Here is a 23,700-nt window from a genome sequence, read left to right as displayed (position 1 = left end):
TACTACCGCAACTATGTCTTAGTTATACTTACACCATATAAATCCCACAATCTGATCAAGGGAAAATGACTGGGTCAATTGCAAATGATTTTGGGTTGAGCAAAGACAAATTGACTGGAGCGGGACATAAACCAAAATTATCTCCGGATTTTGCCTGATTTGTTTTTATATTATAAAAATTAATAATTCACCCCAGCAAATTTTCCTTTGACTTTTGACAAAGCAGGTGTTTTACAGGGCAGGTGTAGTTATATTATTTTAAAATATTTTTTTTCTACATCACACAGTTGTTTATTTCACATGATCAATGTATTTATTGAAAACTAAAGCCATACTTGTACTAGCAAACAAACAAATTGAACATTTTAAAACTTACTTTACACCTAATGGGCAAATGAAAACACTTCAAAGTAAAGTGATGGATAGTTATGTACATGTACTAGCAATGACATACAGATACTAAACATAATTAAGTTAGAAGAAAAATATATATGCTAGGCAGTTGATCAGTTGAGTTATTCATTTAAGTTGATTAACTGCAAGTTAAAGCTTAGATGGACTTTCATGAAGATTTATTAATTGATGAAATTCATGAACTTGGTTCATGAACTGTTGTGATGAACAGGTTATGAACAGTTGGGTGAATGGACAGATCATGAACTTTCTTGAAAGTTCATCAAGACATGAGTTCCATCTTGCTTGGGATAAATTGGTTTGATGCATAGAGCTATATATACATGTATATAAAGCTGTATTGTTTGATGACAATTAGTTAACAACAGGGTGGACCACGTGAAGGTTGTCATCTCCCACCCCACAAAAGGGATCGTATACACCAGAGTGTGTAACCATTACAACAATTGATTCTTTGTAATGTTACCCCCTCTGATACCCTAGACTACAGAGTGAAAAACCAGAGATAAAAAATATTGCCAGAAAATACTCTGGAAAACCCTGATTAAATTCAATATAGGCCTACACCTTAGGTAATGTCATGACCTTTGTTACTATAAAACCTTGTTAAACGCCATCAACCTACACATACACAATGTCATGACCATTGTTGTTAAAACCCTCGTTAATGAGCACCTAATCGCCCTCAATATAGGCCTACACAATGACCTTTGTTGTTATAAAACCTCGTTAATGAGCACTCAAATACCCTCACAATACACCTTTGTCATGACCTTTGTTATAATAAAACCTCATTAATGAGTACTCAATCTAACACACTCATTAAGCACCAGTCATTGTCATGACCTTTGTAATAAAAACCATTGTTAACGAGTACTCATAAAACCTCAATGTCATGACCTTTGACATTAAATTTTTAATAAGAGTTACTAAACCCCATGTGTGTCTAATAAAAAACATGGTGGCCACCATGTGAGGGTACCCCAAAACAGATACCACGTAAACAATTAGACCAATAAATAACTGAAAGACAGAGTGACACATAATAAAAGTTACAATACATATGTAATTCATAATTTAAATTAAATAAACAATACCAAACTTAATTACTAATAACCAAACTTGTTCTCTTTTTATTTATTAGGAGTTTACTTTTACACATAACCTGATGTTGGTTCGTACTTTGTAATGAGCACATTGCATTACAAATTAACATAACTTGTTTCATGTTTGTAATGCGGTACTTCATTACGCGCATGAAACTTTTACATACTTGCAATGAGGTACTTCATTGCAAGCATGTTACAATTGCACGAGTGTAATGAAGTACCTCATTACAAACATGCAATTATTGTATGTGAATACATGAACTTGTATTAAGGAAGTACCTTGTTACAAGTTAACATGTATTCTGTCAAGATACTTGTAATGAAGTACCTCATTACAAGTATGTTCACAATAATATTGTGAATGAAATAAACTTCATCCAGAGTTAAGTATTTTTTATTTTCAGCACTGGGGACATTAACTGGTTTATGTCAATCATATTCCTCCATGATCATAGCACATATACTTTCTAGAATGAAATCAACTATGACTGGCCAAACATAATGTGATGCCATCAAGCTAAATGAGTTGTTTTAAAGACACTGGACATCTTTGGTAATTGTCAAAGACTAGTCTTCACAGTTGGTGTATCTCAACATATGCATAAAATAACAAACATGTGAAAATTTGAGCTCAATCGGTCAACTAAGTTGCGAGATATTAATGAAATAAAAATAACCCTTGTCACACGAAGTTTTGTGCGTTTAGATGGTTGATTTTGAGACCTCAAGTTCTAAATCTGAGGTCTCGAAATCAAATTCGTAGAAAATTACTTCTTTCCCGAAAACTATGGCACTTCAGAGGGAGCCGTTTCTCACAATGTGTTTTATACCATCAACCTCTCCCCATTACTCGTCACCGAGAAGTTTTATGCTAATAATTATTTTGAGTAATTACCAATAGTGTCCACTGCCTTTAAATGCCAAAAGATCTATCTATCTAGCCTATGTTTCTCCACTGCAGAAGGAAGTCCTTTTCATCAACATTCCACCTTGATCTTTCTTGTGCTTGTCGCATCCAAGTGACCCTTCCAAACTCGCTGATGTCATCCATTCAACACCTACTTGGTCTGCCTCTTCGTCTCATTCGTGTTTTTGAGGTTCATTCTGCTATTCAATGTGTCCATCTGTTGTCATTACGCCTTTAGTCGAGGTGGTGAAGCAATAGTTGCATTGGTACTGCATAAGGTGACTCAGTATCTTGACGTTTCCAAATCAAATTTGTTCGACTGTGTTTATCCTGTAATATAATCAAAAAAGAAAGAAAAAACCCAAGTTAGATTAAGATTCGGATTTAAAGGTCAAAGATGTGTGTATAATGATAACAATAATGACTTTTTATAAAGCATGCATATCCCTCACTCAGTGATTCTCCTAGCGCTTAAACATACAACATTCGTGAAGCTATATGGGACTAAGTTTGATTTGTGAGACCCTGTATATTTTCTGCACTTTAATGGATTTCTAAACTTTCAACTCCAGCTATATAGCTGAATCAAATCTTACCTTCAAGTTCCAATGCGACCCTGGTATGTAGCTGAGAAATACTTGATGTATATCCCTTCAAGCCATGATGTATCTCTCTTTGTACTGAGACGTCACATCTTCATTGTTTATGTTGAAGGGATGGCAGAAAACAAGTCATCTGAAAGTAAATTTCAATGTACTCACATCAGTACGACGCATATAAAGACAAATGTAGATCATCACGGCCAAATTTCATTGATCTGCTTAAGCATGCACAAAAAGGAACCAAGCACAAACTAATTATGCTAAAATACCATGTCAAATGTACAATTATGACTAGAACCCTGCCCTTTTATTTGCTTAGCAAAAAACTGTATAGCAATATTTGGTTAAGCAGCTTGATGAAATTGGGCCCTGATGACCATCACAGGGTTACTGCTTAAAAGAAAAGTTTGCAAAAAAAGGACATAAAACTCCTTGTAGGTCAAAAAACTTGCATGAAGCCGGGACAAGCACTATTGCAGTTATTTATCAAACGAATGGAACTTTGTGATAAGATGATAAAAACAAATAATTCCTCATGACATCACCAAGAGGCAAGAGACTCTGACTGTATCAAGACTAACAACAAGTGTTTACATGTGACACCTAACCAATACTAGTCACAAGAGGGCGATATGACAATATACAATAGATGTGTATATGCTCATTCTACAGTTTAAACATATAGAACATCATACAATTTTTTGTGAATTGTTGTGAAATTAAGTGAACTTTTTAACATTTTTGAGAGCTTTGAAAGTTTGGGAGATTTCAATGATATGGGATTTTTTTGTAATAGGCCCATTCCTTCAAAAATGGCATTCAATTCACAAAATAAGATCAAAATTTAGTTCATCTCTGTTTCTGTCATCTCAAAGACACAGATTGTTGAAAAAAGACAAACACAACAAACTCTTTGAACAGTCCTTTCAAATTGTAGTATTCCATTGTGTAAAAACTGTTTGGGTTTTTAATGAAAAAAGGTCATTTGACTATTATTATGTTGTATACGGTTTGAGGACTAAATGCTTAATTCAGAAGAAAAATTAGACCACTTGATCTTCAAATTACCAGCTACATCTGTTGTTTCATCCATTAGACTGCAACACATTCTCTCATCCACCATGGAGACAGGAACACTTCTCTGTGTAGCCAGGCACCCTCTGGGAAGTTGTCCTCTAGGTAGCCAGGCACCCTCTGGGATGTTGTCCTCTGTGTAGCCAGGCACCCTCTGGGATGTTGTCCTCTAGGTAGCCAGGCACCCTCTGGGATGTCATCCTCTAGGTAGCCAGGCACCCTCTGGGATGTCGTCCTCTAAGTAGCCAGGCTACTTAGAGGACAGAATAATAAAAACAATTATATGTACAAATTGATAGATTCTTGACATCACTTGAAAGTCAGACTTTGTAAAGCTAAAAGAAAGAAAATCTACCTGATAACGTAGAGAGTGAGGCGTCCAGATACAACGACAGGTCGATCCCAGCAATTCCATTAGATGGTTCAGTCAACGTCCCAGTCAGTCATCAAACAGCCAACCTGAATAACACATCAAAGACGACTAAAACGGGAAGATTCTGAATTAAATAGAGCTTTTTCAGATTGGAATTGTTACTACTTCTTTATCTAAACTAACTATGAAAACAAAATGTGATACCGTAGATGCCACTCGTCATCGCCAGGACTTTCTCAGCTGCCTTCAGGATTGTAGGAGCACACCGTGTCCATTCCAGTCACCATGAACCCCTGCAAACACAAAATTCAAAGTTATAATAGTTTCAACAAACGGAGGGTTAACGCAACCATAAACGCAAACTCTTGAAATACATGTCAATAAAGCCAACATACATGTATATATATTCACGTCAAATACTTTTCACTGTACTTATTTTGCAAGGTTATGGCATGTTCATGTACCAGAGTGTGATTGTTTGAAAATACAAAATCCAGAAGAGCAAAAAATTTCTGCTCCATGAATGAAAATTATTTGGATCTTACATTAAAATGGTGCAAAATACAATTTGACACTCTTTCAGAGCATGATAAAACAAATGGGTCTGTACATAAGCTCAGAAGTGATGTCCGTTTGATTGAATATGATCAGCATTTGGAAGGAAATGAACTGAAGAATTTCTGAACAATGTATGGACCATTATTTTTTCAATTAAGGCATTTTACACCACTACGAAGTTTACATTTACCAACCCTAATTTTCATAAAGACTCTAGCAAAATTGGGAAATTGTTGATATACAAAACTGAGTTTACCATGGAGCCCCTATTTAAATTTAAACAAAATCTTCAGTTCAGGATAAATCATAACAAAATGCGGTCCCTCATTTACTCCCCAAGCTATCAATCAAACTGAAAATGAACTCACCTTGAGGTCCTGAACTTTAAAATGAGTAAAATGTCGTTTTCCTCGCAGCATACACAGCTCCCATCGATGTCTTCATGGCCGGCCCTCCAATAGGCAGATGGTTCCACAATTAACCGGTTCACCGTCGCAGTAAAAAACAAAAGACAAAATACAAACAATCAGAAAAATGCACTTGGAAACAGAATTATTCCATTTTAGTTTTAGGATTATGTCAGGTGTAATAAAAAAATGGTGTGCGTGGTTGTTACATGACGGTGCAAAACAATGACTGATGGTGTGAAGTTATGATGATATATTAAGATGTGACATAAATGAGCTTAGTAGATTTAGGTTAGTGTGCAACGCTGCGCATACAGTAACTGGGTTGGACGTGCAAGTTTGGTTAGAAGAGTTATGAATAAAATGGTGATAATTATAAGGATGATAGTGTACCTTTCAGGGTGGGCGTAATCCCCCTGTGTGGTCATACAACTCAGTAGAATCCCAGGATTTAAAAGTGTGTCCAGGAAGTTGAGTAGCCTGCGGCTTTATCCTTAACAGGATTGGTTTGGGGTTGTCCTGAGAGAGCATGTGAAGATGAAAAGGACTCCATACCAGGTTTCCACACTCGGAGTCATTTTGCCTGTACTGTAGGGGGAAAAAGGGTGACATTTCTAAGGAAGTGAAACATGTTTGACACCACAAATCAGAGTAGGTGGTTCTAGAGCAATCTTAGAATATTTTGTGCAATATTTAGCGCCGTCTTACTCTTAGATGAACCAGCACAAGGTACTTACACTTGCAGACTTAAGAACAAGAATGTTTGCACTGGATTCCTGGAATGCTAGCAATGTTGCTAGTCATGCTAGTCAAAATTGAAGGCTGAACTGGTTTCCCATAGCCTGCTAGTAGGATTGAATACAGAACTGAATGTCAAACTGGTTTCTCATCATGCTCATTGTGCCTAGGATTGTGTACAAAACTTAATGTCAAACTGGTTTCCCATCATATATCACACTACGATTGTGTACCAAAACTGAGCCGAACTAGTTTCCCATAACCATGATAACCATAAGGGTTGTGTTCAAAACTGAAATGCCGAACTGGTTTCCCATAGCCTAGGATTGTGTACAAAACTGAATGTCAAACTGGTTTCCCAAACGGATTGTGTACAAAACTGAATGCCAAACTGATTTCGCATGGGATTGTGTACAAAACTGAATGTCGAACTGGTTTTCCATCGTAACAAAATGACAACACCACTACTTACCCCAAAATTAAAATAACAAAGAACTCTGCTGTGAATGTTCCTAGTTTATACAAAGTTCTGCCCAACTAACGTCGGGTGTCTGTACAGAAGCCATTTTCATAGGCACCTTACGTTATATGTACAAAAATATAGTTTGTCCATGGTTTTTCTAGTCGAATCCGCGAAAAACATCAACTAAAGGACAAGAACTGAAGAAGGACGACCAAAGACATGTGTGCCAGGGCGCCCCCAAGCGACACTTACTGAAATTTATTTCCAGACTGGTCCCCTGTCTTGGATTATACATGTCAGGTACTAAGTTTTGAGAACCAGCGAGTGAATAAACGTGCTGTAACTTGGATTTACATATCTGTGTTTTGATTGGTCCGATGTTGTGAAGGTGAAGCTTACGAGCGTCACCTTTGGCCAATCACAACACAGGTTAAAAAACTTACATTTTAGTGGTCTTTGCATGCTAGCATGCAATGTTTACGTGTGTTTTATACAGATACAAAAAAAAAAACATTTTGAAAATTGGCCGTGGTAGTTCTGGTTTACAGGCATAATTGATGTGCCTACATGTATAGCTACCTTTTTGTGCGTGAGCAGCATTATGTTTGCCGTGTGAAATGAACGTGTGAACCAAGTTTACGTAATTCAAAATAAATAAAACAAACTAACACTTAATAAACTAAAACTTTTATTCATTTGGATCGTGATAAAAAAAAGTAAATTCACGGGAACTCGGTATGAGATAAAACTGTAATGATGCGACAAATTCGCCGTTGAAAACACCCAACATTCAAAAATAAAATCAATGGTTTCAATTTTTTTTTTGAACACTACATGTTCTTTTTTTGCTTTTTTTTGGGGGGGGGGGGTGGGGGTGGGAAGTATTTATTTATTTATTTAACTTTTTAAACTTTTGTATTTATCATTTTTGTTTTTTATTATTTATTTAATTATTGAGTTATTCATTATTTACTTATTTATTTATTTTTTCGGGGGGGGGGGGGCTTTACATAATATCGATAGGTATGAGGAACATGTGGAAATTTATATATACATATAAAAACTATAAATTTATTTAGTATAATTAATATATAAATTATATATAATCCGCAATATGTCCTATACAAATTATATATATATATATTTTTAATTAATTAATTAATTGAATTAATTTCGCCCCTTTGGCTTGCCATAACATAGCTAGCAGGGTGCATGTGGTTTATTCGACAATTAGTATTATAAATCACAAAGATAAGTTGGAGCTATATTTAAAAAATACAAATGGCTAGTTACCGGAAGCCAATTGACCGCATACAAAATAATTTTATGTGAAGCGGTGGCATATAATATTTGAAATATCAGGCAGGTTAACAGGCTTTAAACTTGGATACGAGGATTTCATCATTAAAAAAAAAACAGACATTAGGCGGACACTATAGCTTATAAGAAACTTAGTCTAAACATGAAGCAATTCAACTGTGTTGTGAACAGAGGGTTTCTGGCCCCCGCAGAGAAATGTTAAAAAACACCATTGATTATAGGGGGTGGGGTTGTGGAGGCGAGGATTTTTTATATAGGGGAGAATTTGTTTGCAATTGTTTTGTTTTTAGGGGTGGATTTTCTGGACCCACGCTCGGCGCTGAGCTCACAACGACAACAACATGGAGACAAAGTTTCAAAAAAGCATTCGAGGTGCATACCATTAAGGGGAAATGTTTCATAGAGGTTCGAGGCAGAACGAATTTACTTTGTATTTGTAATCATTATAGTTCTAAGAGTCCTAGAGGAAGCATGGTGAAATATCGAAGAAAAAAACAGTACTCACTACCACAGAACAGCACAGCAAATGGTGACATGAAATAAGGCAAGCAGTCTCGACTAACTGCAGACAACTTGGTACCGTCCCCAGCTTGCACACAACCACTCCCAAACACGGCGTAGCAGTGAGTTCAGTCGACCATGCTGATTTTCGTAACGGGAATTTCCACTCAATCATGGCTTACGTAGAGAAGAGCTATTGTGATATGTTTCACAACAGGGTTATTCACATTCAAATTAGCCAACGGAGCATGCAAGCGCCACACCCAGTTAACAAAGACACTGGAGTAAAAACACACTGGTCTTAATCACTGTGACCACATAGTAGTAACAATCAATGGAAATCATTTCGCGGGCTTTTTCTGCAACAAAAGTATGCTAGTGAAATAAAGAAGTACACTTACAAAACAAAAATGGTAAACTCGAGTTTTGATGGCTAGTTCATCAGGGTGTGGGTTCGAATCCCCGTCGTGACAGCTGTGTCCTTTTAAGCAAGATGCTTTGATATAACGTTTTACTTTTCTCCAGGGGTATAATAAACCTGCGAGAGCAGAGGTTGATTGTTGAAAAACCCCTGAACAAATACTAAGCATCAACCAAAAGCCTTACTCGTTTCGTGTCTGTGGCATAGGCCTACGCGACGCCAGCCAAACAAGCCCTATTTCGCAAAAGTTTTTGGGGCAAGGTTTGAAAACGCCAGGGTGGGGGTGTCGAAAATGGGTGGCATACAAGTACGTTTCCAGGAGTCTGTGAAGTTGTGCCGTAACTAGGTATGCTAGAGAATCTGAATACATGTGTGTTGCTTGGTTATTCCCGCATTCGATAATTAACTTCCGGGGACCCTGCAACAAGTCCGTGGTGCTCAAAAAGATGAATATGCCCATCATGAAACGTGACTTGTACACCTGATAAATATTTCGCAGAATTCTCAATGAAAATTTCCTAAGTTTACAGATTGTTTCTGCTGCTGTGATTCCTGCAACTTCTTGAAAACGAGTTATTTGATAATCCATCTGATGCACCATGGTGCACGTGATCTCATTGCCTTGGATTGATTTAGATGAAAATATTTTGTAGAAAATCACAAAGCACCGAGTTCAGTTGGCGAGAGCTTATAGCGGCAAGTTCACATAGAATTGACGTGTTCAGATCACTTCCCGCGAGATTATGACATCATCATCGTTCAGAGAGTTAAAGGCAGAAAAAGTGTTTTGCAGCTTCTTGCACCACACCAGTGCACTGATAAACTTTGTAAGGACCAAATTCTAGGCCCAGCAGAGTTTGTAAAAGTTGTAACTGTTGCAGGGTTATGCAAATCAGTCTTGCGTGCCTGAGTGACCATTGACCTCTGGCAGTGATATAGTGGGTGCGTTTGTTTAGCTTCCCTGTGTCGACCCCGGCGTTTTTTTTTCCAGGACGAACGTGGGTAATTATCTGCACACGTTCGTCTCGGGAAAAAAAACCACCACACACCGGGGTCGACCCAGGGAAGCAGAACGAATGCACCCAGTATGTTAAGGTGTGGCTCACAGGCCGAACAAGGGTTCATGCAGTGAACATGTGTTTAGTCTATAGTGGCCAGGCAGTCAGAGTGAGGCAATTTGTGCTGTTACCTTTGGTAAGTTAAATCATTTTGCTTTGTTTCAGTTTAGTAAAAAATGTGGAAATAGCCTGCTCATTTATATTTAACACTGTCATTCCAGAGATTTGAGACACTATTGGTCAGTAAATGTTGATGTACTTTAGAAGCTCGTTTTAAGATTTTTTTTGCAAGTATTCACAGTAGTAGATTTTCCAAATCGGTTTCACGGTTTCATGAGAGATACAGTTACAAGTTTGGAAGTATACCTGTTTGTGTTGGATTGAGAAGCTGTTATGGATCCATTAAACTGTATTAGCAATCAACAAATTGTGTGTTTATTTGAACTTTGAACTGGACCACTTGTTCCTCGTACAGTCCGTATAATTCTGAGAAGACCAGAACAACAACCCCATAGATCGGATTGAAATAAAACAAGCTAAACAATAATATGCAAAACAAATATATGATTGAGAATCCAGGGATAACTAGACTTGTGGACAAGTCGACAACGGTCCCACGCGGTGAGATGGTCGAGTTGTCCCTGCTCTCGCGCGAACTGCTGTAGTCGCGCAACCAGCAGTTCGCGCGAGAGCACCGCTGCAACTGGACTATCTCACCGCGTGGGACCATGGACGACTTGTCCACAAGTCTAAGGGATTACGGGTACACCCTGTATAAAAGGTCCTTTCTGCCGAGGGTTTTAGGAACAGTTTAAAAGATTGATGCTCGGACGTTTGGTAATTTACACCGGTGAAGTGCTGGGATTTTTATTGAGGGGGCGGGGGGGGGGGGGGCCTACCCTATGGATTGAAGATTAAAGTTCAAGAGTCAATGAACAATTTACTATTTTACTGTCAAAGGTATAAGTATTTTTGTGTAGTTTTTAATACTTGGCATTTGGCACTGATGTTTTATTTGAGTTTGAGTTAATTTGGTGGGGTGCACCCTGAACAAACCGTGACGTCATAGGTACGGGGATCTTTAAACAGAACTGGGTCACAGAAAATAAGCAACAGCACTGTTGAGGTTTAACCAATATTTTATTTGAGCACATTATATGTTAATGAGTTCACATACATAAATGAATAAATTAATCGGTGTTTATGACCGGTTTGTGTACAAAAACTTTAATGTACAACAGAAAAATACAAATTTCAAAAGTACAGCATTTCTTATTGATAAAAATATTATTTTCCGTGACACATCGAGAACAACTGTAGAATACGACAATAAAATGTATTAAGCACATTAAACAAGAAGTAAAAAATGTAGTTTTAAATAAAAATAACTGCCAATCAAAAGAAATGATAATCATGACTCAAACCTTTTCAATAACCAAGTCTTCATCGGAAAATATTACAACTTGATGAATGATTCCGGGGAAACTTAGCAACAACACAATAAATTACAACTTAATAATGTGGTTCTTAATTTGCAGTTTTGTTGTTGCTTTTAGTTTTATGTCCATCAGATTTATTAGCACAGTCCTTAAAATGATGAAAATTGTTTAGGGTTGGACCTTCAACATCCGAGTTTAATCCATAAAAAAAAAACTACAACAAAAATTAACATTTTGTTTGGTGACTTTCCCAGTATTGATTTCTTATTTTACACTTTATAGTTTTTATTAAACAGTTAATCAGCTGGACAAATCATGTTGGGCCTTCCCGTGTTTCAAAATGTTTTTTTTTTTAAACTATCCAGGAACGCCCATAATAAGTCACCTTTTGACAAGCAAGCATTCCTTAATATGTGACGTCACATGCATTTAAAAATGTGAAATCTTGAGTGAAAATTATTATTAAGTATTATTTTGTCATTCCTTTGGCAGACCCTGTTTCAAATGAAATATTAACTGTAAAACATTTTTTAGAGATGAATGTCTTAGCGTAAGTTTTGTACCAACGTTTTCACATAAACTCATGGTTATAGTTTGTGTGTATATGGAAATGCTTCAAACAAACTGAGTAGGTTTCAAAACAATAAGCACGTTATAATCGTTTAAACCTGTTGAAAAAGTGGGTTCAGAAAGTGAAATAACTATGCGTTCCTGAAGACTGTTCCTTAAAGGCAGAATACACTATTGGTAATTATACTCAAGCATAAAACCGTACTTGGTGACGGGTAATGGGGAGAGGTTAATGCTATAAAACATTGTGAGAAACAGCTCCCTCTGAAGTGCCATAGTTTTCGAGAAAGAAGTAATTTTCCACGAATTTTATTTCGAGACCTCAGATTTAGAATTTGAGGTCTCGAAATCAACCATCTAAACGCACACAACTTCGTGTGACAAGGGTGTTTTTTCTTTCATTATTACCTAGCAACTTCGACGGCCAATTGAGCTCAAATTTTCACAGGTTTGTTATTTCATGCATATGTTGAGATACCTCAAGTGTGAGAAGACTGGTCTTTGATAACTACCAATAGTGTCCAGAGTCTTTAACAAACAAAAATATTTAATTGCCTGACGTTTCGACCCTAGCAGAGTCTCTCTAGGAGGCTAAGACAAAATACATTTTAAACAATCATAAAGGAAGGCACAATATGATTTTGAAACACTAAATTTGCTGTAATAAGAACAGGCCTAAGGTGTCAAATAAAACATCAATACTTGTTCATCAAACTCATTACGCAATTGAAAGGCTCACACAAATGAAAATAATATGACGGGGCACTAAAAGTCACCAACCATTTTTAAGTTTTTAAAGTTACGTTCAATTTCACAATCCATCACTCAAAGTCAGATTTAACCTTTCTATACAAGCAAGGACTCTTTGTAAAAATCAGCAGCTCCTTTTTTTTCCAGGAAATGTAGACACATTTTTGGTTAAAAAACACCAACGACACCAACCTTCTCTTAATCACATTAGATCAACCAATGAGATTTACCCGTAAGTTCTTAAATCCACATTGCATTACGTCACACTCGTTATGTACAAGCGTTTCCTTGTCCACAAAAGTATACATAGACTCTCGAATACCAAGACTCATTCGTTCACTATTCCAATTAAAGGCACAGGGGTGGATTTCACAAAGAGTTAGGACTAGTCTTATCTCGAGTTAGGACGAGTTACTCGTCCTAACTTAGGACTATCCATGCAATTTGTATATCTCCTATAGGACTAGTCCTATGTTAGGACTAGTCCTATGTTAGGACTAGTCCTAACTCTTTGTGAAATCGACCCCTGGACAGCTTTGGTATCAAAGACCAGTATTCTCGTGTGGTGTATCCCGGATTGTGCACACAATAACAAATCTGTGATTTTTGTTTTCACTCGTTTGGTCATCGAAGTTGAAACAAAGTTATGAAAGAAAAACACCCTTTAGTTGCACAAGTATGTGCGCTTTCATATGCCTAATGAAAGGTTTCAGGTCTGAAGTATTTTATTCTTTGAGTGAGAAATTATTCCTTCTCAAGTAGTTTGATTTTACAATTTGCATCAACGTATGATAAAGCATCATGAACTGCATTTAGTATACAGTCGTTAATTCTGTGCTCTTTTGCGACAAAGCGTCACACCCACATTGTGAATATTTGATCCTCGCACGGTAAAAACAAATGGTTTAATAAATAGCAGTCACTAATTAAATGATAAACGATAAGAATCAACTCCCACACGACACAAGTATAAGGCAAAGGGAGAGTGTGGACCAGTGAAACGGAGGACTTTGTCACATCGAGGGCGCCCTCTGTGTGCAAAACAACGGAGACATCGCTTAACAACAAAACAAGGTTTAACCAACGGAAGATCAACAAGAAATCCTTATGTGTTATAGACAAACAAGTAAAGTGTGAAAAGGGTAATTTTTATTCTTTTTTAAATTTTGAATGTTCCGACTTTAAAATATAATGTATTTCACTGATCCCTCTCTTCAGACAGGAAACGGTTGTGATTGGCTAACGACACTATCCTCGTTTTCATATCAACAGGTGCAAACATCTTATAATCATTATTATAAAGTTATAATAATAGTGTTAACAGTATTTGGGTGCAAACAAATAAACTGTGTGCACGTACAAATTGTTTGCCACAAGCTTGTGACTAAGTATTAGAGCGAGTTGTGTGGTTGCCTTTCCAGTACAACTTAAAATCAGAGGGCGTTGCTTAACCATGATTGCTGTTCAATCAAGTTGATATCAGGGAAGGTGTGTTTTCTACCTCATACGAAATGTTTTCGGAAACAGCAAAAATGTCCTTCAACTTTCCTCTCTTGTTTCAAGGGCCTTCATCAGCTGCAAACAAAAAACTGCGTGGCGAAGATGTCATCAGCGCACAAAGTAAAAGTGTTCGGAGGTCGTGACAAAAACGGATCGTTGTTGCTCAAACCGCGCTCACGTAAATTTTCGGAACTCTTGTCTCGACGAGAATAACAAATCACAAACTTTCACCAAGCATTTCAAGGAATCCCCCGCCCTTCAAATCTTCATTCTGCACCATAACGAGGATCCATTATTTCAAACACAAGTCCCATCGTAGTCGCAATGATACACCACAGAGTGTAAAAAGTGCAGTTTTAGTGCTGTGTCGTGGCATACATTATTGGTGACTTGTGTGATAAAACACCATCAACGTGCAATAGTTTACACTGTCTCCCCGGCCGCGTGCCCCCAAATCGCACGGCCATCATTCGCCTTTCAATCAGGCAGACTCATCATGGAGACCGCCATTTTGTTTTCAGCATTCATTCCATTGGCACCGTTGGTGCCTCACTCCGTACCCTCAAAGAGTTCTCTTTCGGTCTCTTTTGATGTCGTCGTTGCCAAAGTCATCCCCTTCGTCGCTTCGCAGCATGTGGATCCACTTTTCGCGAGCGTTTTTCAAATGGGTCAACCAAGTTTGCTGAAAAATAAATAAAAAACAATCAATTACATGTAAACACACAGTACTAAGAACCAGTGGTAAGAATTCAAAACAGTAAGGCTTACTTGACTGTTTGTTCTTGAAGAAAATTAAGCTCAACAACAACTGAGACACACAAATAAACTATTATTTTTAAAGCAGCCATAGCAAATTGTCAGGTTTGCTGAAACCTTTTTGATACATTTATTTTATTACAGCACAAGCGAAAGCGAATGATCAGCAGCTGTTTCGAAACCACGGCTTCGGCTACAGGATCGGCTCAGGCTTGCTTGGCCCCGCGGTTGCTTTGCAATAATTACGTGGGCTTTGCGTATGTGCTCAGGGCTTCAGACGAGGAGACGGCTCCCTCTGAAGTGCCATAGTTTTCGAGAAAGAAGTAAATTTCAACGAATTTGATTTCGAGACCTCAAGTTTAGAACTTGAGGTCTCAAAATCAAGCATCTAAACGCACAAAACTTCGTGTGACAAGGGTGTTTTTTTCTTTCATTATTATCTCGCAAGTTTGATGACCGATTGAGCTCAAGTTTTCACAGGTTTGTTATTTTATGCATATGTTGAGATACACCAACTGTGAAGACTAGTCTTTGACAATTACCAATAGTGTTTACTGCCTTAAACAAGCATCAGTGTATAATTATTGAAATAGCCATGAGCCAAACATGGTACCTATAATTAAAAAAAGAAAGGGGTAATTGACCGTTTGCTCTTGACGAAAATAGCACTGACACTGAGATGAACAAACACTGCAAACAAGGCCACGCAAAACAGAAAAAAAAGAAAAGCTACACATGAATTTTTCGGCAGAAGTTGACTTTCAATTCAATTCAATTAAATGAAATTCAATGAATCTTTTAGATCCCCAAAAAGGGTTATTCAAATGCTCTCATACAGTGAAAAAAAACATTGAAACATTAAAAACATTACAAACAGTTCTACAGCTTTATAAAATTACAATAAAAACCACTAAAAACGCATCTAGGAAAAGAAAATACCTTGGGTCGATTTCAGAAAGAGTTAGGACGTCAATTTCAGAAAGAGTTAGGACTAGTTCTAACTTAGGACTAGTCCTTGGAGAATGTATACTTAATGTTAGTCCTAGGTTATGGCGAATAATCGTCCTTCTGGAGATAAGACTAGTCTTTACTTATTGTGATATCCACCCCATGTGATAGGGCGATACAATTAAAACTTAGTAAAACAAATTGTTTTCCAAAGTCTGATGTGGCTTACCTTGCTAGTCTCGTCTGCAGCCGCTAACGTGTAAGCCCCGACAAACTGCTGATATCTGCTGTTCTGTAGCAGAACAAACCCATGTTTTAACCCACTCGCTGTGAAATTGAAAACAACGAAAATTTTGTTACGAGTGTAAGCCTATTGGATCATGCTCAACAATGATGTTTAATGTGATACATTTTGTAGATCAAAATTTGAAATAATTATTTTAGTGAGAAAATACCTCTTTCTCAAAAACAAAAACTGTTACTTCAGAGGGGGTCGTTTCTCACAATTGTGTTATCATAATTATCAACAGCTCCCAGTTGCTTGTTATACCAAGAAAGTATTTATGCAACAAAATATTTTGAGTAAGTTCAAAGCGAGTACATTGCCTTAAACAGCTTTTTGAAATTGGGCATAAGGCCATCTCATCTTTGAAAAGTCAATTTGTTTTAAAAGATTAAAAGTATAGAGTGTGGTAATAGGCTCTGTTTAAATAATGTTTAAAGCCAGTGGACACTATTGGTAATTGTCAAAGACCAGTCTTCTCACTTGCTGTATCTCAGCATATGCATAAAATAACAAACCTGTGAAAATTTGAGCTCGATTGGTCGTCGGAGTTGCGAGATAACTATGAAAGAAAAAAACACCCTTGTCACACGAAGTTGTGTGCTTTCAGATGCTTGATTTCGAGACCTCAAATTCTAAACTTGAGGTCTCGAAATCAAAATCGTGGAAAATTACTTCACTTCAGAGGGAGCTGTTTCTCACAATGTTTTATACTACCAACCTCTCCCCATTACTCGTAATCAAGGTTTTATGCTAATAATTATTTTGAGTAATTACCAATGGTGGTGACTCTCACAGAAATCCCAGTGTGGTAGCCTTACTTACGCATACCAACTGCGACTTAGCCGACTATATAGGTATAGCCTAACATTTTTCTGAAGTTTATCATTGTAAATATAGCCTTTTTAAATTGTAAAGTGCATCAAGGGATCTGTGATCCAGAATGCGCTACATATGCTGTTTTATCAGTCACAAACCTGCAGCTCTTTTGCTCTCGATTTCAATCACAGACACTCTGTCTAGTGGAATGGGCGGCTTATATACTACGAAGGAGAATCCGTCCTTCTTACGGGGTACGGGCGGCGTGGCCATGGTCCCCATGCCGTCTGGTATCGACTTTTTCTTCATGGTGTTCTTGCGGATTTTGCTGATGAGGAGCATGTCGTCGAAGAGAAAGACGTACATGTCCGAGGACTTTGTTCCATCTGTAGAAAGAGGATAGACAACAAAATTTACATCTTCACTTTTTTTGGCTGAACAATTTTGTGAATACAAAAACGCCTATCCCCTAATCAGTACTAACGTTTTTTTTAAGAGTGATATGTGTTTTCACCCTGGGCACAATTTAATTAATCTGCAGCTCAAAACGCAAAAAGCAAAGCAAGTGTTCTTTGCAGCACACAAAAAAGTTTCAAAGAAACCAAGATACCATGTAATGGATTTACATGAATTTACCTTTTACAACTACTTTGTAGACTGAATATTTTTCATTGGCAGAACATTTTTGATTGCCGTTTTTACTTAATTTAATTTATGATGTACGTACTTATAGTTATGGACCCCCTTCGACGCTCAGTAAAACTAATAACAAAACTCGGACCGTAATAATCACGACTAAATCACCGTAGCTTAGAGCTGTAAACACTTGTTCGAAACAAGTTTTTATTTGGTTTTAATAATGATCATTCTTTTCTTTTATTGACCTTAACAAAAATATGTTGCTCGTTGAGCAACTAAGGCAGTTGACACTTTTGGTAACTCAAAATAGTTATTAGCATAAAACCTTACTCGGTAACGAGTAATGGGGAGCTGTTGATAGTATAGAACATTGTGAGGAACGGCTCCTTCTGAAGTAACGTAGTTTTCTAGAAAGAAGTATTTTTTCCACGAATTTGATTTCGAGACCTCAGATTTAGAATTTGAGGTCTCGAAATCAAGCATCTGAAAGCACACAACTTCGTGTGACCAGGGTGTTTTTCTTTCATTATTATCTCACACCTTCGATGACCGATTGAGCTCAAATTTTCACATGTTTGTTATTTCTATGCATATGTTGAGATACACCAAGTGAGAAGACTGGTCTTTGACAATTACCAATAGTGTACAGTGTCTTTAAAGAAGGCTTACCTATCATGGTCAGAGGACCCTCGTTGAGTAGCGTACGTTTAGTACTTGCCAGCAAATTGCTCTTGGACATTTTGGAAACCATGTCCTTCAAAAACTGTGGAGAGAAAAAAAACACCTTATTAATAGTCCCCTTGACAGAAAACAACAACTACCAAAACAGGACAATAAAATATATAAAACGTACAATAAGTTTTATAATATATAAAATGTATATAAAGGGATACTTTGTTGTTTACATGTATGTAATATAATTATAAAAACAACCAGTTTAATTGCATTACGAAGTCTAAATTTGGGGACAGGCTGGAAGTTGATGTGTCCTTCGCTAGAGGCTGGAAAACGAGCGGGGACGTAAGAGAGCTGGAAAGCAGCTGCTGCTAGGAGGCATCGTCAATTACACAACTTAAATCCTCTCTCGGAATAACCTGATCAAAACTTTATAATTGTCTGAAGCTTTAAAGGTACTGGACTACTTTGGTTATTGTCAAAGACCAGTGTTATTGGTGTATCCCAATATATTCCAAAAATAACAAACCTGTGTAAATTTGGGAACAACTGAATAATGAAACAAACAACACCTTGTTCCACAAATTTGTGTGCTTTCAGATGCCATAAGGAAAGCATCGGACCTGAAGTCTTTTATTATTTGATAGAAAAATTACTTCTTTCTCAAAAACAACGTTACTTCAGAGTGAGCCATTTCTCACAATGTTTTATGCTGTCAACAGCTCTCCATATTGCTCGTTACCAAGTAAGTTGTTATGCTAACAATAATTGTGAGTATTCGCCAATAGTGTCCAGTGCCTTTGCAGACCTACTTGAACTAACACGGTAACAAGTGATCTTTGCTGAAATTCATTTGTAACAATTTCAACTTATGAGGAATTTGAGTTAACGTGAGATCGAACAGATTTTAATTGTGTAAAAGACAATAGCTCTGTGTACTCTTCTCCGGTGTGTTTTAAACAAAATCGCCGACCAATAAGTTTTTATGCTAAAACATATTTTGAGTATTTACCAATAGTATCCAGTCCCTTTAAACCCTCTCTCAAAATAAACCTGATAATTAAAACTCAAGATTGGCTCACCTCGGGTATGGCAACCTTAGAATCCATCTCCTCAACTGGAGGCCATGTGATCATTTGTTGCAACTCTCGCAGTCTCTCGAAGTTGCTGAGCCATTTCACCTTGCCGTCCAGCTCATCTATAGAAAAAGAGAGACGAAAAAGAAAAAATGCCAAAGTTGATAAATAATTGAGCAAGAAGAGTGCATGATCGTAGAAGGGATTTATGTTTTGAGCGATGCACGGTAGTCATGGATAACTGATGTGTGAGTCATGAAAACTCATATGTGAGTTATGAAAAACTGATATGTGAGTTATGAAAAACTCATATGTGAGTTATGAATAACTCATTTATGAATAACTCATATGAGTTATGAATAACCCATGTGAGTTATGAAGAGTCATGTGAGTTATGTCGAGGAGGTGACTTTGTTTACTGAAGTTATCCCAACTGATTAAGTCTCATCGTTTGAAGCCATTGGACACTTCCGATAAACAGTATTGTCCAAAGGCCCACACTTCGTGTATCACAACTTATATATAAAATAACAAACCTGTGAAAATTTAGGCTCAATCGGTCATCGGAGTCGGGAGAAAACAACGGGAAAACCCACCCTTGTTTCCGCACGTTTCTACGTGTCGTGACACGTGTTTACTATAAATCCGTAATTCTCGTTGTCGAGAATTGATAATTGTTTCACTGTTTCTCAAAAAGTTAAGCATTTCATGGAATAATATTTCAAGAGAAGTCTTTTACCACTACCTTCTGTAAACCCTTTAAGTTACTTGTAAATTTGTGAACTTTTATTTTTTGTCCTGTTCCGAAAGTGTATAATGGCTTTAACCAAAATGATTAACTAGTTAAATACAATGGTTACAGGGAATGGATGTTTTCTTTTTAGGGTGAACAAACGAACATGTTATTATTATGACGGATGACGGATAGCCCTGCGTGATCAGAAGTGAACACAACATGAAATTACCATGTTTATCTCTTGTAATATATACCTCTATGTTATTCATGAAACAATAAGAGATCCATATAAACATAAGGCCACCGTGTGACCAGGGCCCAATTTCATAAAGCCTGTAAGCACAAAAATTTGCTAAGCATGAAATTTCTTCCTTGGTACAAAAAGGACGAGCAGGTCAGGAAAATTACTCTTGGAAATTTACTCCATCTGAAAATGTGATACGATGGTGGCAGGAATGACCCTCTTATAAAATCGAGTTCCTCTAGTTTGTTTTTCCCGTCTTGGCAATGAGCTGACTACGGGGGCTGATTCTATTTCCTAACGAAGCCATGCCCGTTATTGTATACCCTTGTTTAGCGTCTCACGCATGCCGACTGGCCTGGGGCCCGTGTGTATAAATCGGATGAGAATATCTGAAACCATATATTATTTAATTTGGGAGAATAAATAGAGTTGAAAAATGCTTAGATACCCTCCTCTCAATAACAAGTGCACAGATCTCTACTAAACAACAACAATTTTTTAATTTCAAGACTTTTACAAAACTATACAACGAAGAGAACTTCTGAAAGGGAAAGAAGATTGCTACTTTAAACAAACAAGAATTTACAACTACTATTGAGTTTCATCAACATCGTTCGCCGTCAAGTTTTTGTAAAAACAACAATAAAATTGACGTTTTTTCCACGAGTTTGTTCTTACTTTAGTTTTTAACTCGGGCTTAAATGAGCAGATGTCTATAAAGTAATCAGATTGTAGGTTTCAGTCTTGGTAGTGGCACTTGTGTTTTTTATTTTACATTCCAAATTGTCATCCTGGTTTCATTTTCAATTGTCAAGCTCTCTGTCGTTCTCCATAAATTAACTTATATGAACTTCTACGAGTAGGAATGGCCCTTTTCGAAACCACGGCTACGGGTCCAGATTCGGCCCAGGCTAGCTTGGCCCCGCGGTTGTTTAAACAAATTGCGCGTACCTTGCGTGCGTGCTCAGAGCTTCACACGAAAGGACAGAGCCTGAAGCAGAATCCAAAGCCGAAGCCGTGGATTCTAAAAGGCCATATGAAACTACATAGCAGATAGCATGAAAGCATTCTTACGATGTGCTTTATACACATGCACGGCTCGTGAAAAAAGAGTGTCATTGCAAATGCATGATTCAGGAAGATGGGAGCATCATTCTCCCCAGAGAAATGATTATTTTGTGATTTGCAGAACAGGCATTTTTTTTCTCTCTTCAGAACGGCAGGGGTGAATCTTTTGAATTTAGGTCAACCATTGATCAAAATTGAGAACTGAGAAGCATTGAAGAGTACTTGGGTTGGGGGAAGAAGGCTCTCGAATTGGTTACAAGACGGTCATATTTCTCTCTGAGGAATGACAATAAAACACCGCGGGTTCTTGATCCCATTTTGTTTCTGAGAAGCATACAGCAAACACCTGCAAGCATTTGCGTGGAGATCACCTTTAAAGGCAGTGGACACTATTGGTAATTACCCAAAGTAATTGTTAGCATAAAATAATATTACTCTTTGGTACACAAGCAATGGGGAGTGTTGATAGTATAAAACAATGTGAGAAACGGCTCCCTCTGAAGTAACGTAGTTTTTGAGAAAGAAGTAATTTCTCACTCAAATAATAAAAGACTTCAGCCGAAGCCTTTTATTATTGCAACTGAAAGCTCACTAACTGTCACAATGACCTCCTAATCGCATACTAATTATCGATATGGTTTCTTTGACCCCTCTAGATCAGAATGTCTGCACTAGCGGCTAGATTGTTCACTCTACTCCTAGTAATCTATAGACTTGGTTCAAGTCCCATTCTCGTATGATAGGTCCCTAAGCATATACCCCAACTTACTATAAAACAACACGTAGCATACACAGTACAGTGTGCGCTCGCCTTCAAAACAAATGTGGTCCCGGTTTTGGAAATGTATACAGTATTTTCCTGGGGATGGCACGGGATTGTGACTTGAGTCAAGTCTAAGTAATCTGTTGCTTTTATTTGGTACTTTAGCCGTGGTTGCACAGGTCATTAACCCCTCTTTTCTTGTATTATGTAATATGGGGGTACGACTAGGGTGTAAGAGTGGAGTGTGAAAATGTGTGTGCTTTGCAAGGGGACAGAGAGCCTTGTGACCGTCGACTGAGACGGCGACCAGCATTTTGTATTGCTGTGTGTTTTGTGGGTTTGATTTTACCCAGGTTTTGTGCCGGTTTTGCTTCTGCGATCATCTGCGGATGAGAAACCGTAAGTTGATTAATTTCATTGCGTTATTATGAACATAAGGTTATGATTTAATAGATATTGCATGTACTGTAAAACGGAGGGGCAACGCCCGATGTAGACGCAATGGATTTGGCATTTTGAGTTTAATATAATGCTGCATTTATTTCTGAGGAAGAACGAAGTGTCTATCACAAGATTCTAGAGTTTAAAGCTAGGGCTAAGTAACTGGGTATGGTATATTCTGGTTCTCTTTTCTTAGACGGCTTTTAGGTGGGGATTGGTAAACGGGTTGCCTGGGACAGAGACACCCCTTGAAGTCTTGGTAAAATTCGTCTCGGTAAAATTATCAAGAACCAGGCCTCGGCGGGTTTAAACCACTAGTTGAAAACCTCACATTGATTCCCTTATTGTTTATTTATTAAATTTATTTAATTGTACTTACAATTCCACCGTGTGAGTTTTTACGTCGTCACTATGGGTAGGCAAACAGCCCGATAATGTTATTGTTGCTGCGCGTTTAGGACGGCTTGTGACACATAAGTAAGGCACCAATGTTTTTTTTTTCCTTTCATTATTCTCTTGCAACTTCGATGACAATCTGAGCCAAATTTTCACAGGTTTGATTTGTTATGCATAGGCCTATCATGTTGGGATACCCCGATTGAGAATATTGGTCTATGACAGTTAGCAAACGAGTCCAATGCCTTTAAATAGAGTAAAATCGGCCAATGGCTGACCAAAACCTCATATATAATAGCTGTGAAACATCTATGACGGGCCCTCATTTTGATGTATTCTGTCCCCTGTGTAATGGGCCGTGGTGCACGGCGTATCAGCTCGTTCCGCTGCGCTGGTGATGTTCTGAGAAGAATACAATTTTGACAGGAGCGCACTATAGCTGTGATGATTAAAGCCGCAATGATTATAGCCTTGCTCAAGGCAGTCGCATTATTCGCTCCGAAAAGACCCCGCTGTGAACCCACCCGTATACCCTGTGCATGGTGTGTGCGATCACACCGCATGACCCACCTGTAGACACACTTTCACATCGTACGAATACTGTTCACACAAGTCATCGCACTCGTACCACTAACCGCATGCGGAGGCCGTC

The 23,700-nt window shown here is 37.7% G+C and overlaps 1 protein-coding gene and 1 long non-coding RNA gene across 6 annotated transcripts in view; both read right to left on the bottom strand.

The window, feature by feature from the left end:
- Positions 1-794: 794 nt before the first annotated feature.
- LOC139954409 (uncharacterized) lies at positions 795-5,527 on the bottom strand. 2 transcript variants are annotated; one of them, XR_011788111.1, is made up of 6 exons: positions 5,406-5,527; positions 4,684-4,772; positions 4,462-4,587; positions 4,101-4,356; positions 3,027-3,165; positions 795-2,760 (listed from the first exon to the last, which is right to left on the bottom strand). It is a non-coding gene; the product is annotated as an uncharacterized lncRNA (long non-coding RNA). The 2 variants fall into 2 exon arrangements; XR_011788110.1 differs by having other exon boundaries at positions 4,462-4,772.
- A 5,550-nt stretch (positions 5,528-11,077) lies between these two features.
- Positions 11,078-23,700, bottom strand: part of LOC139954405 (uncharacterized) — a 163,803-nt gene continuing 151,180 nt past the window's right edge. For all 4 annotated transcript variants that reach the window (XM_071954194.1, XM_071954193.1, XM_071954197.1 and 1 more), the window contains 5 exons: positions 19,407-19,522; positions 18,319-18,412; positions 17,169-17,396; positions 16,138-16,235; positions 11,078-14,886 (listed from right to left, as the gene is read on the bottom strand). In XM_071954194.1, the coding sequence (XP_071810295.1) occupies positions 14,767-14,886; positions 16,138-16,235; positions 17,169-17,396; positions 18,319-18,412; positions 19,407-19,522 (656 nt within the window). In that variant the 3' untranslated portion in view covers positions 11,078-14,766. The remainder of the gene's footprint in view (positions 14,887-16,137; positions 16,236-17,168; positions 17,397-18,318; positions 18,413-19,406; positions 19,523-23,700) is intronic.

Source organism: Asterias amurensis, chromosome 2, assembly GCF_032118995.1.
Source record: "Asterias amurensis chromosome 2, ASM3211899v1".
Taxonomy (NCBI): Eukaryota; Metazoa; Echinodermata; class Asteroidea; order Forcipulatida; family Asteriidae; genus Asterias; species Asterias amurensis.
This window is presented reverse-complemented; position numbering and strand designations above follow the sequence as displayed.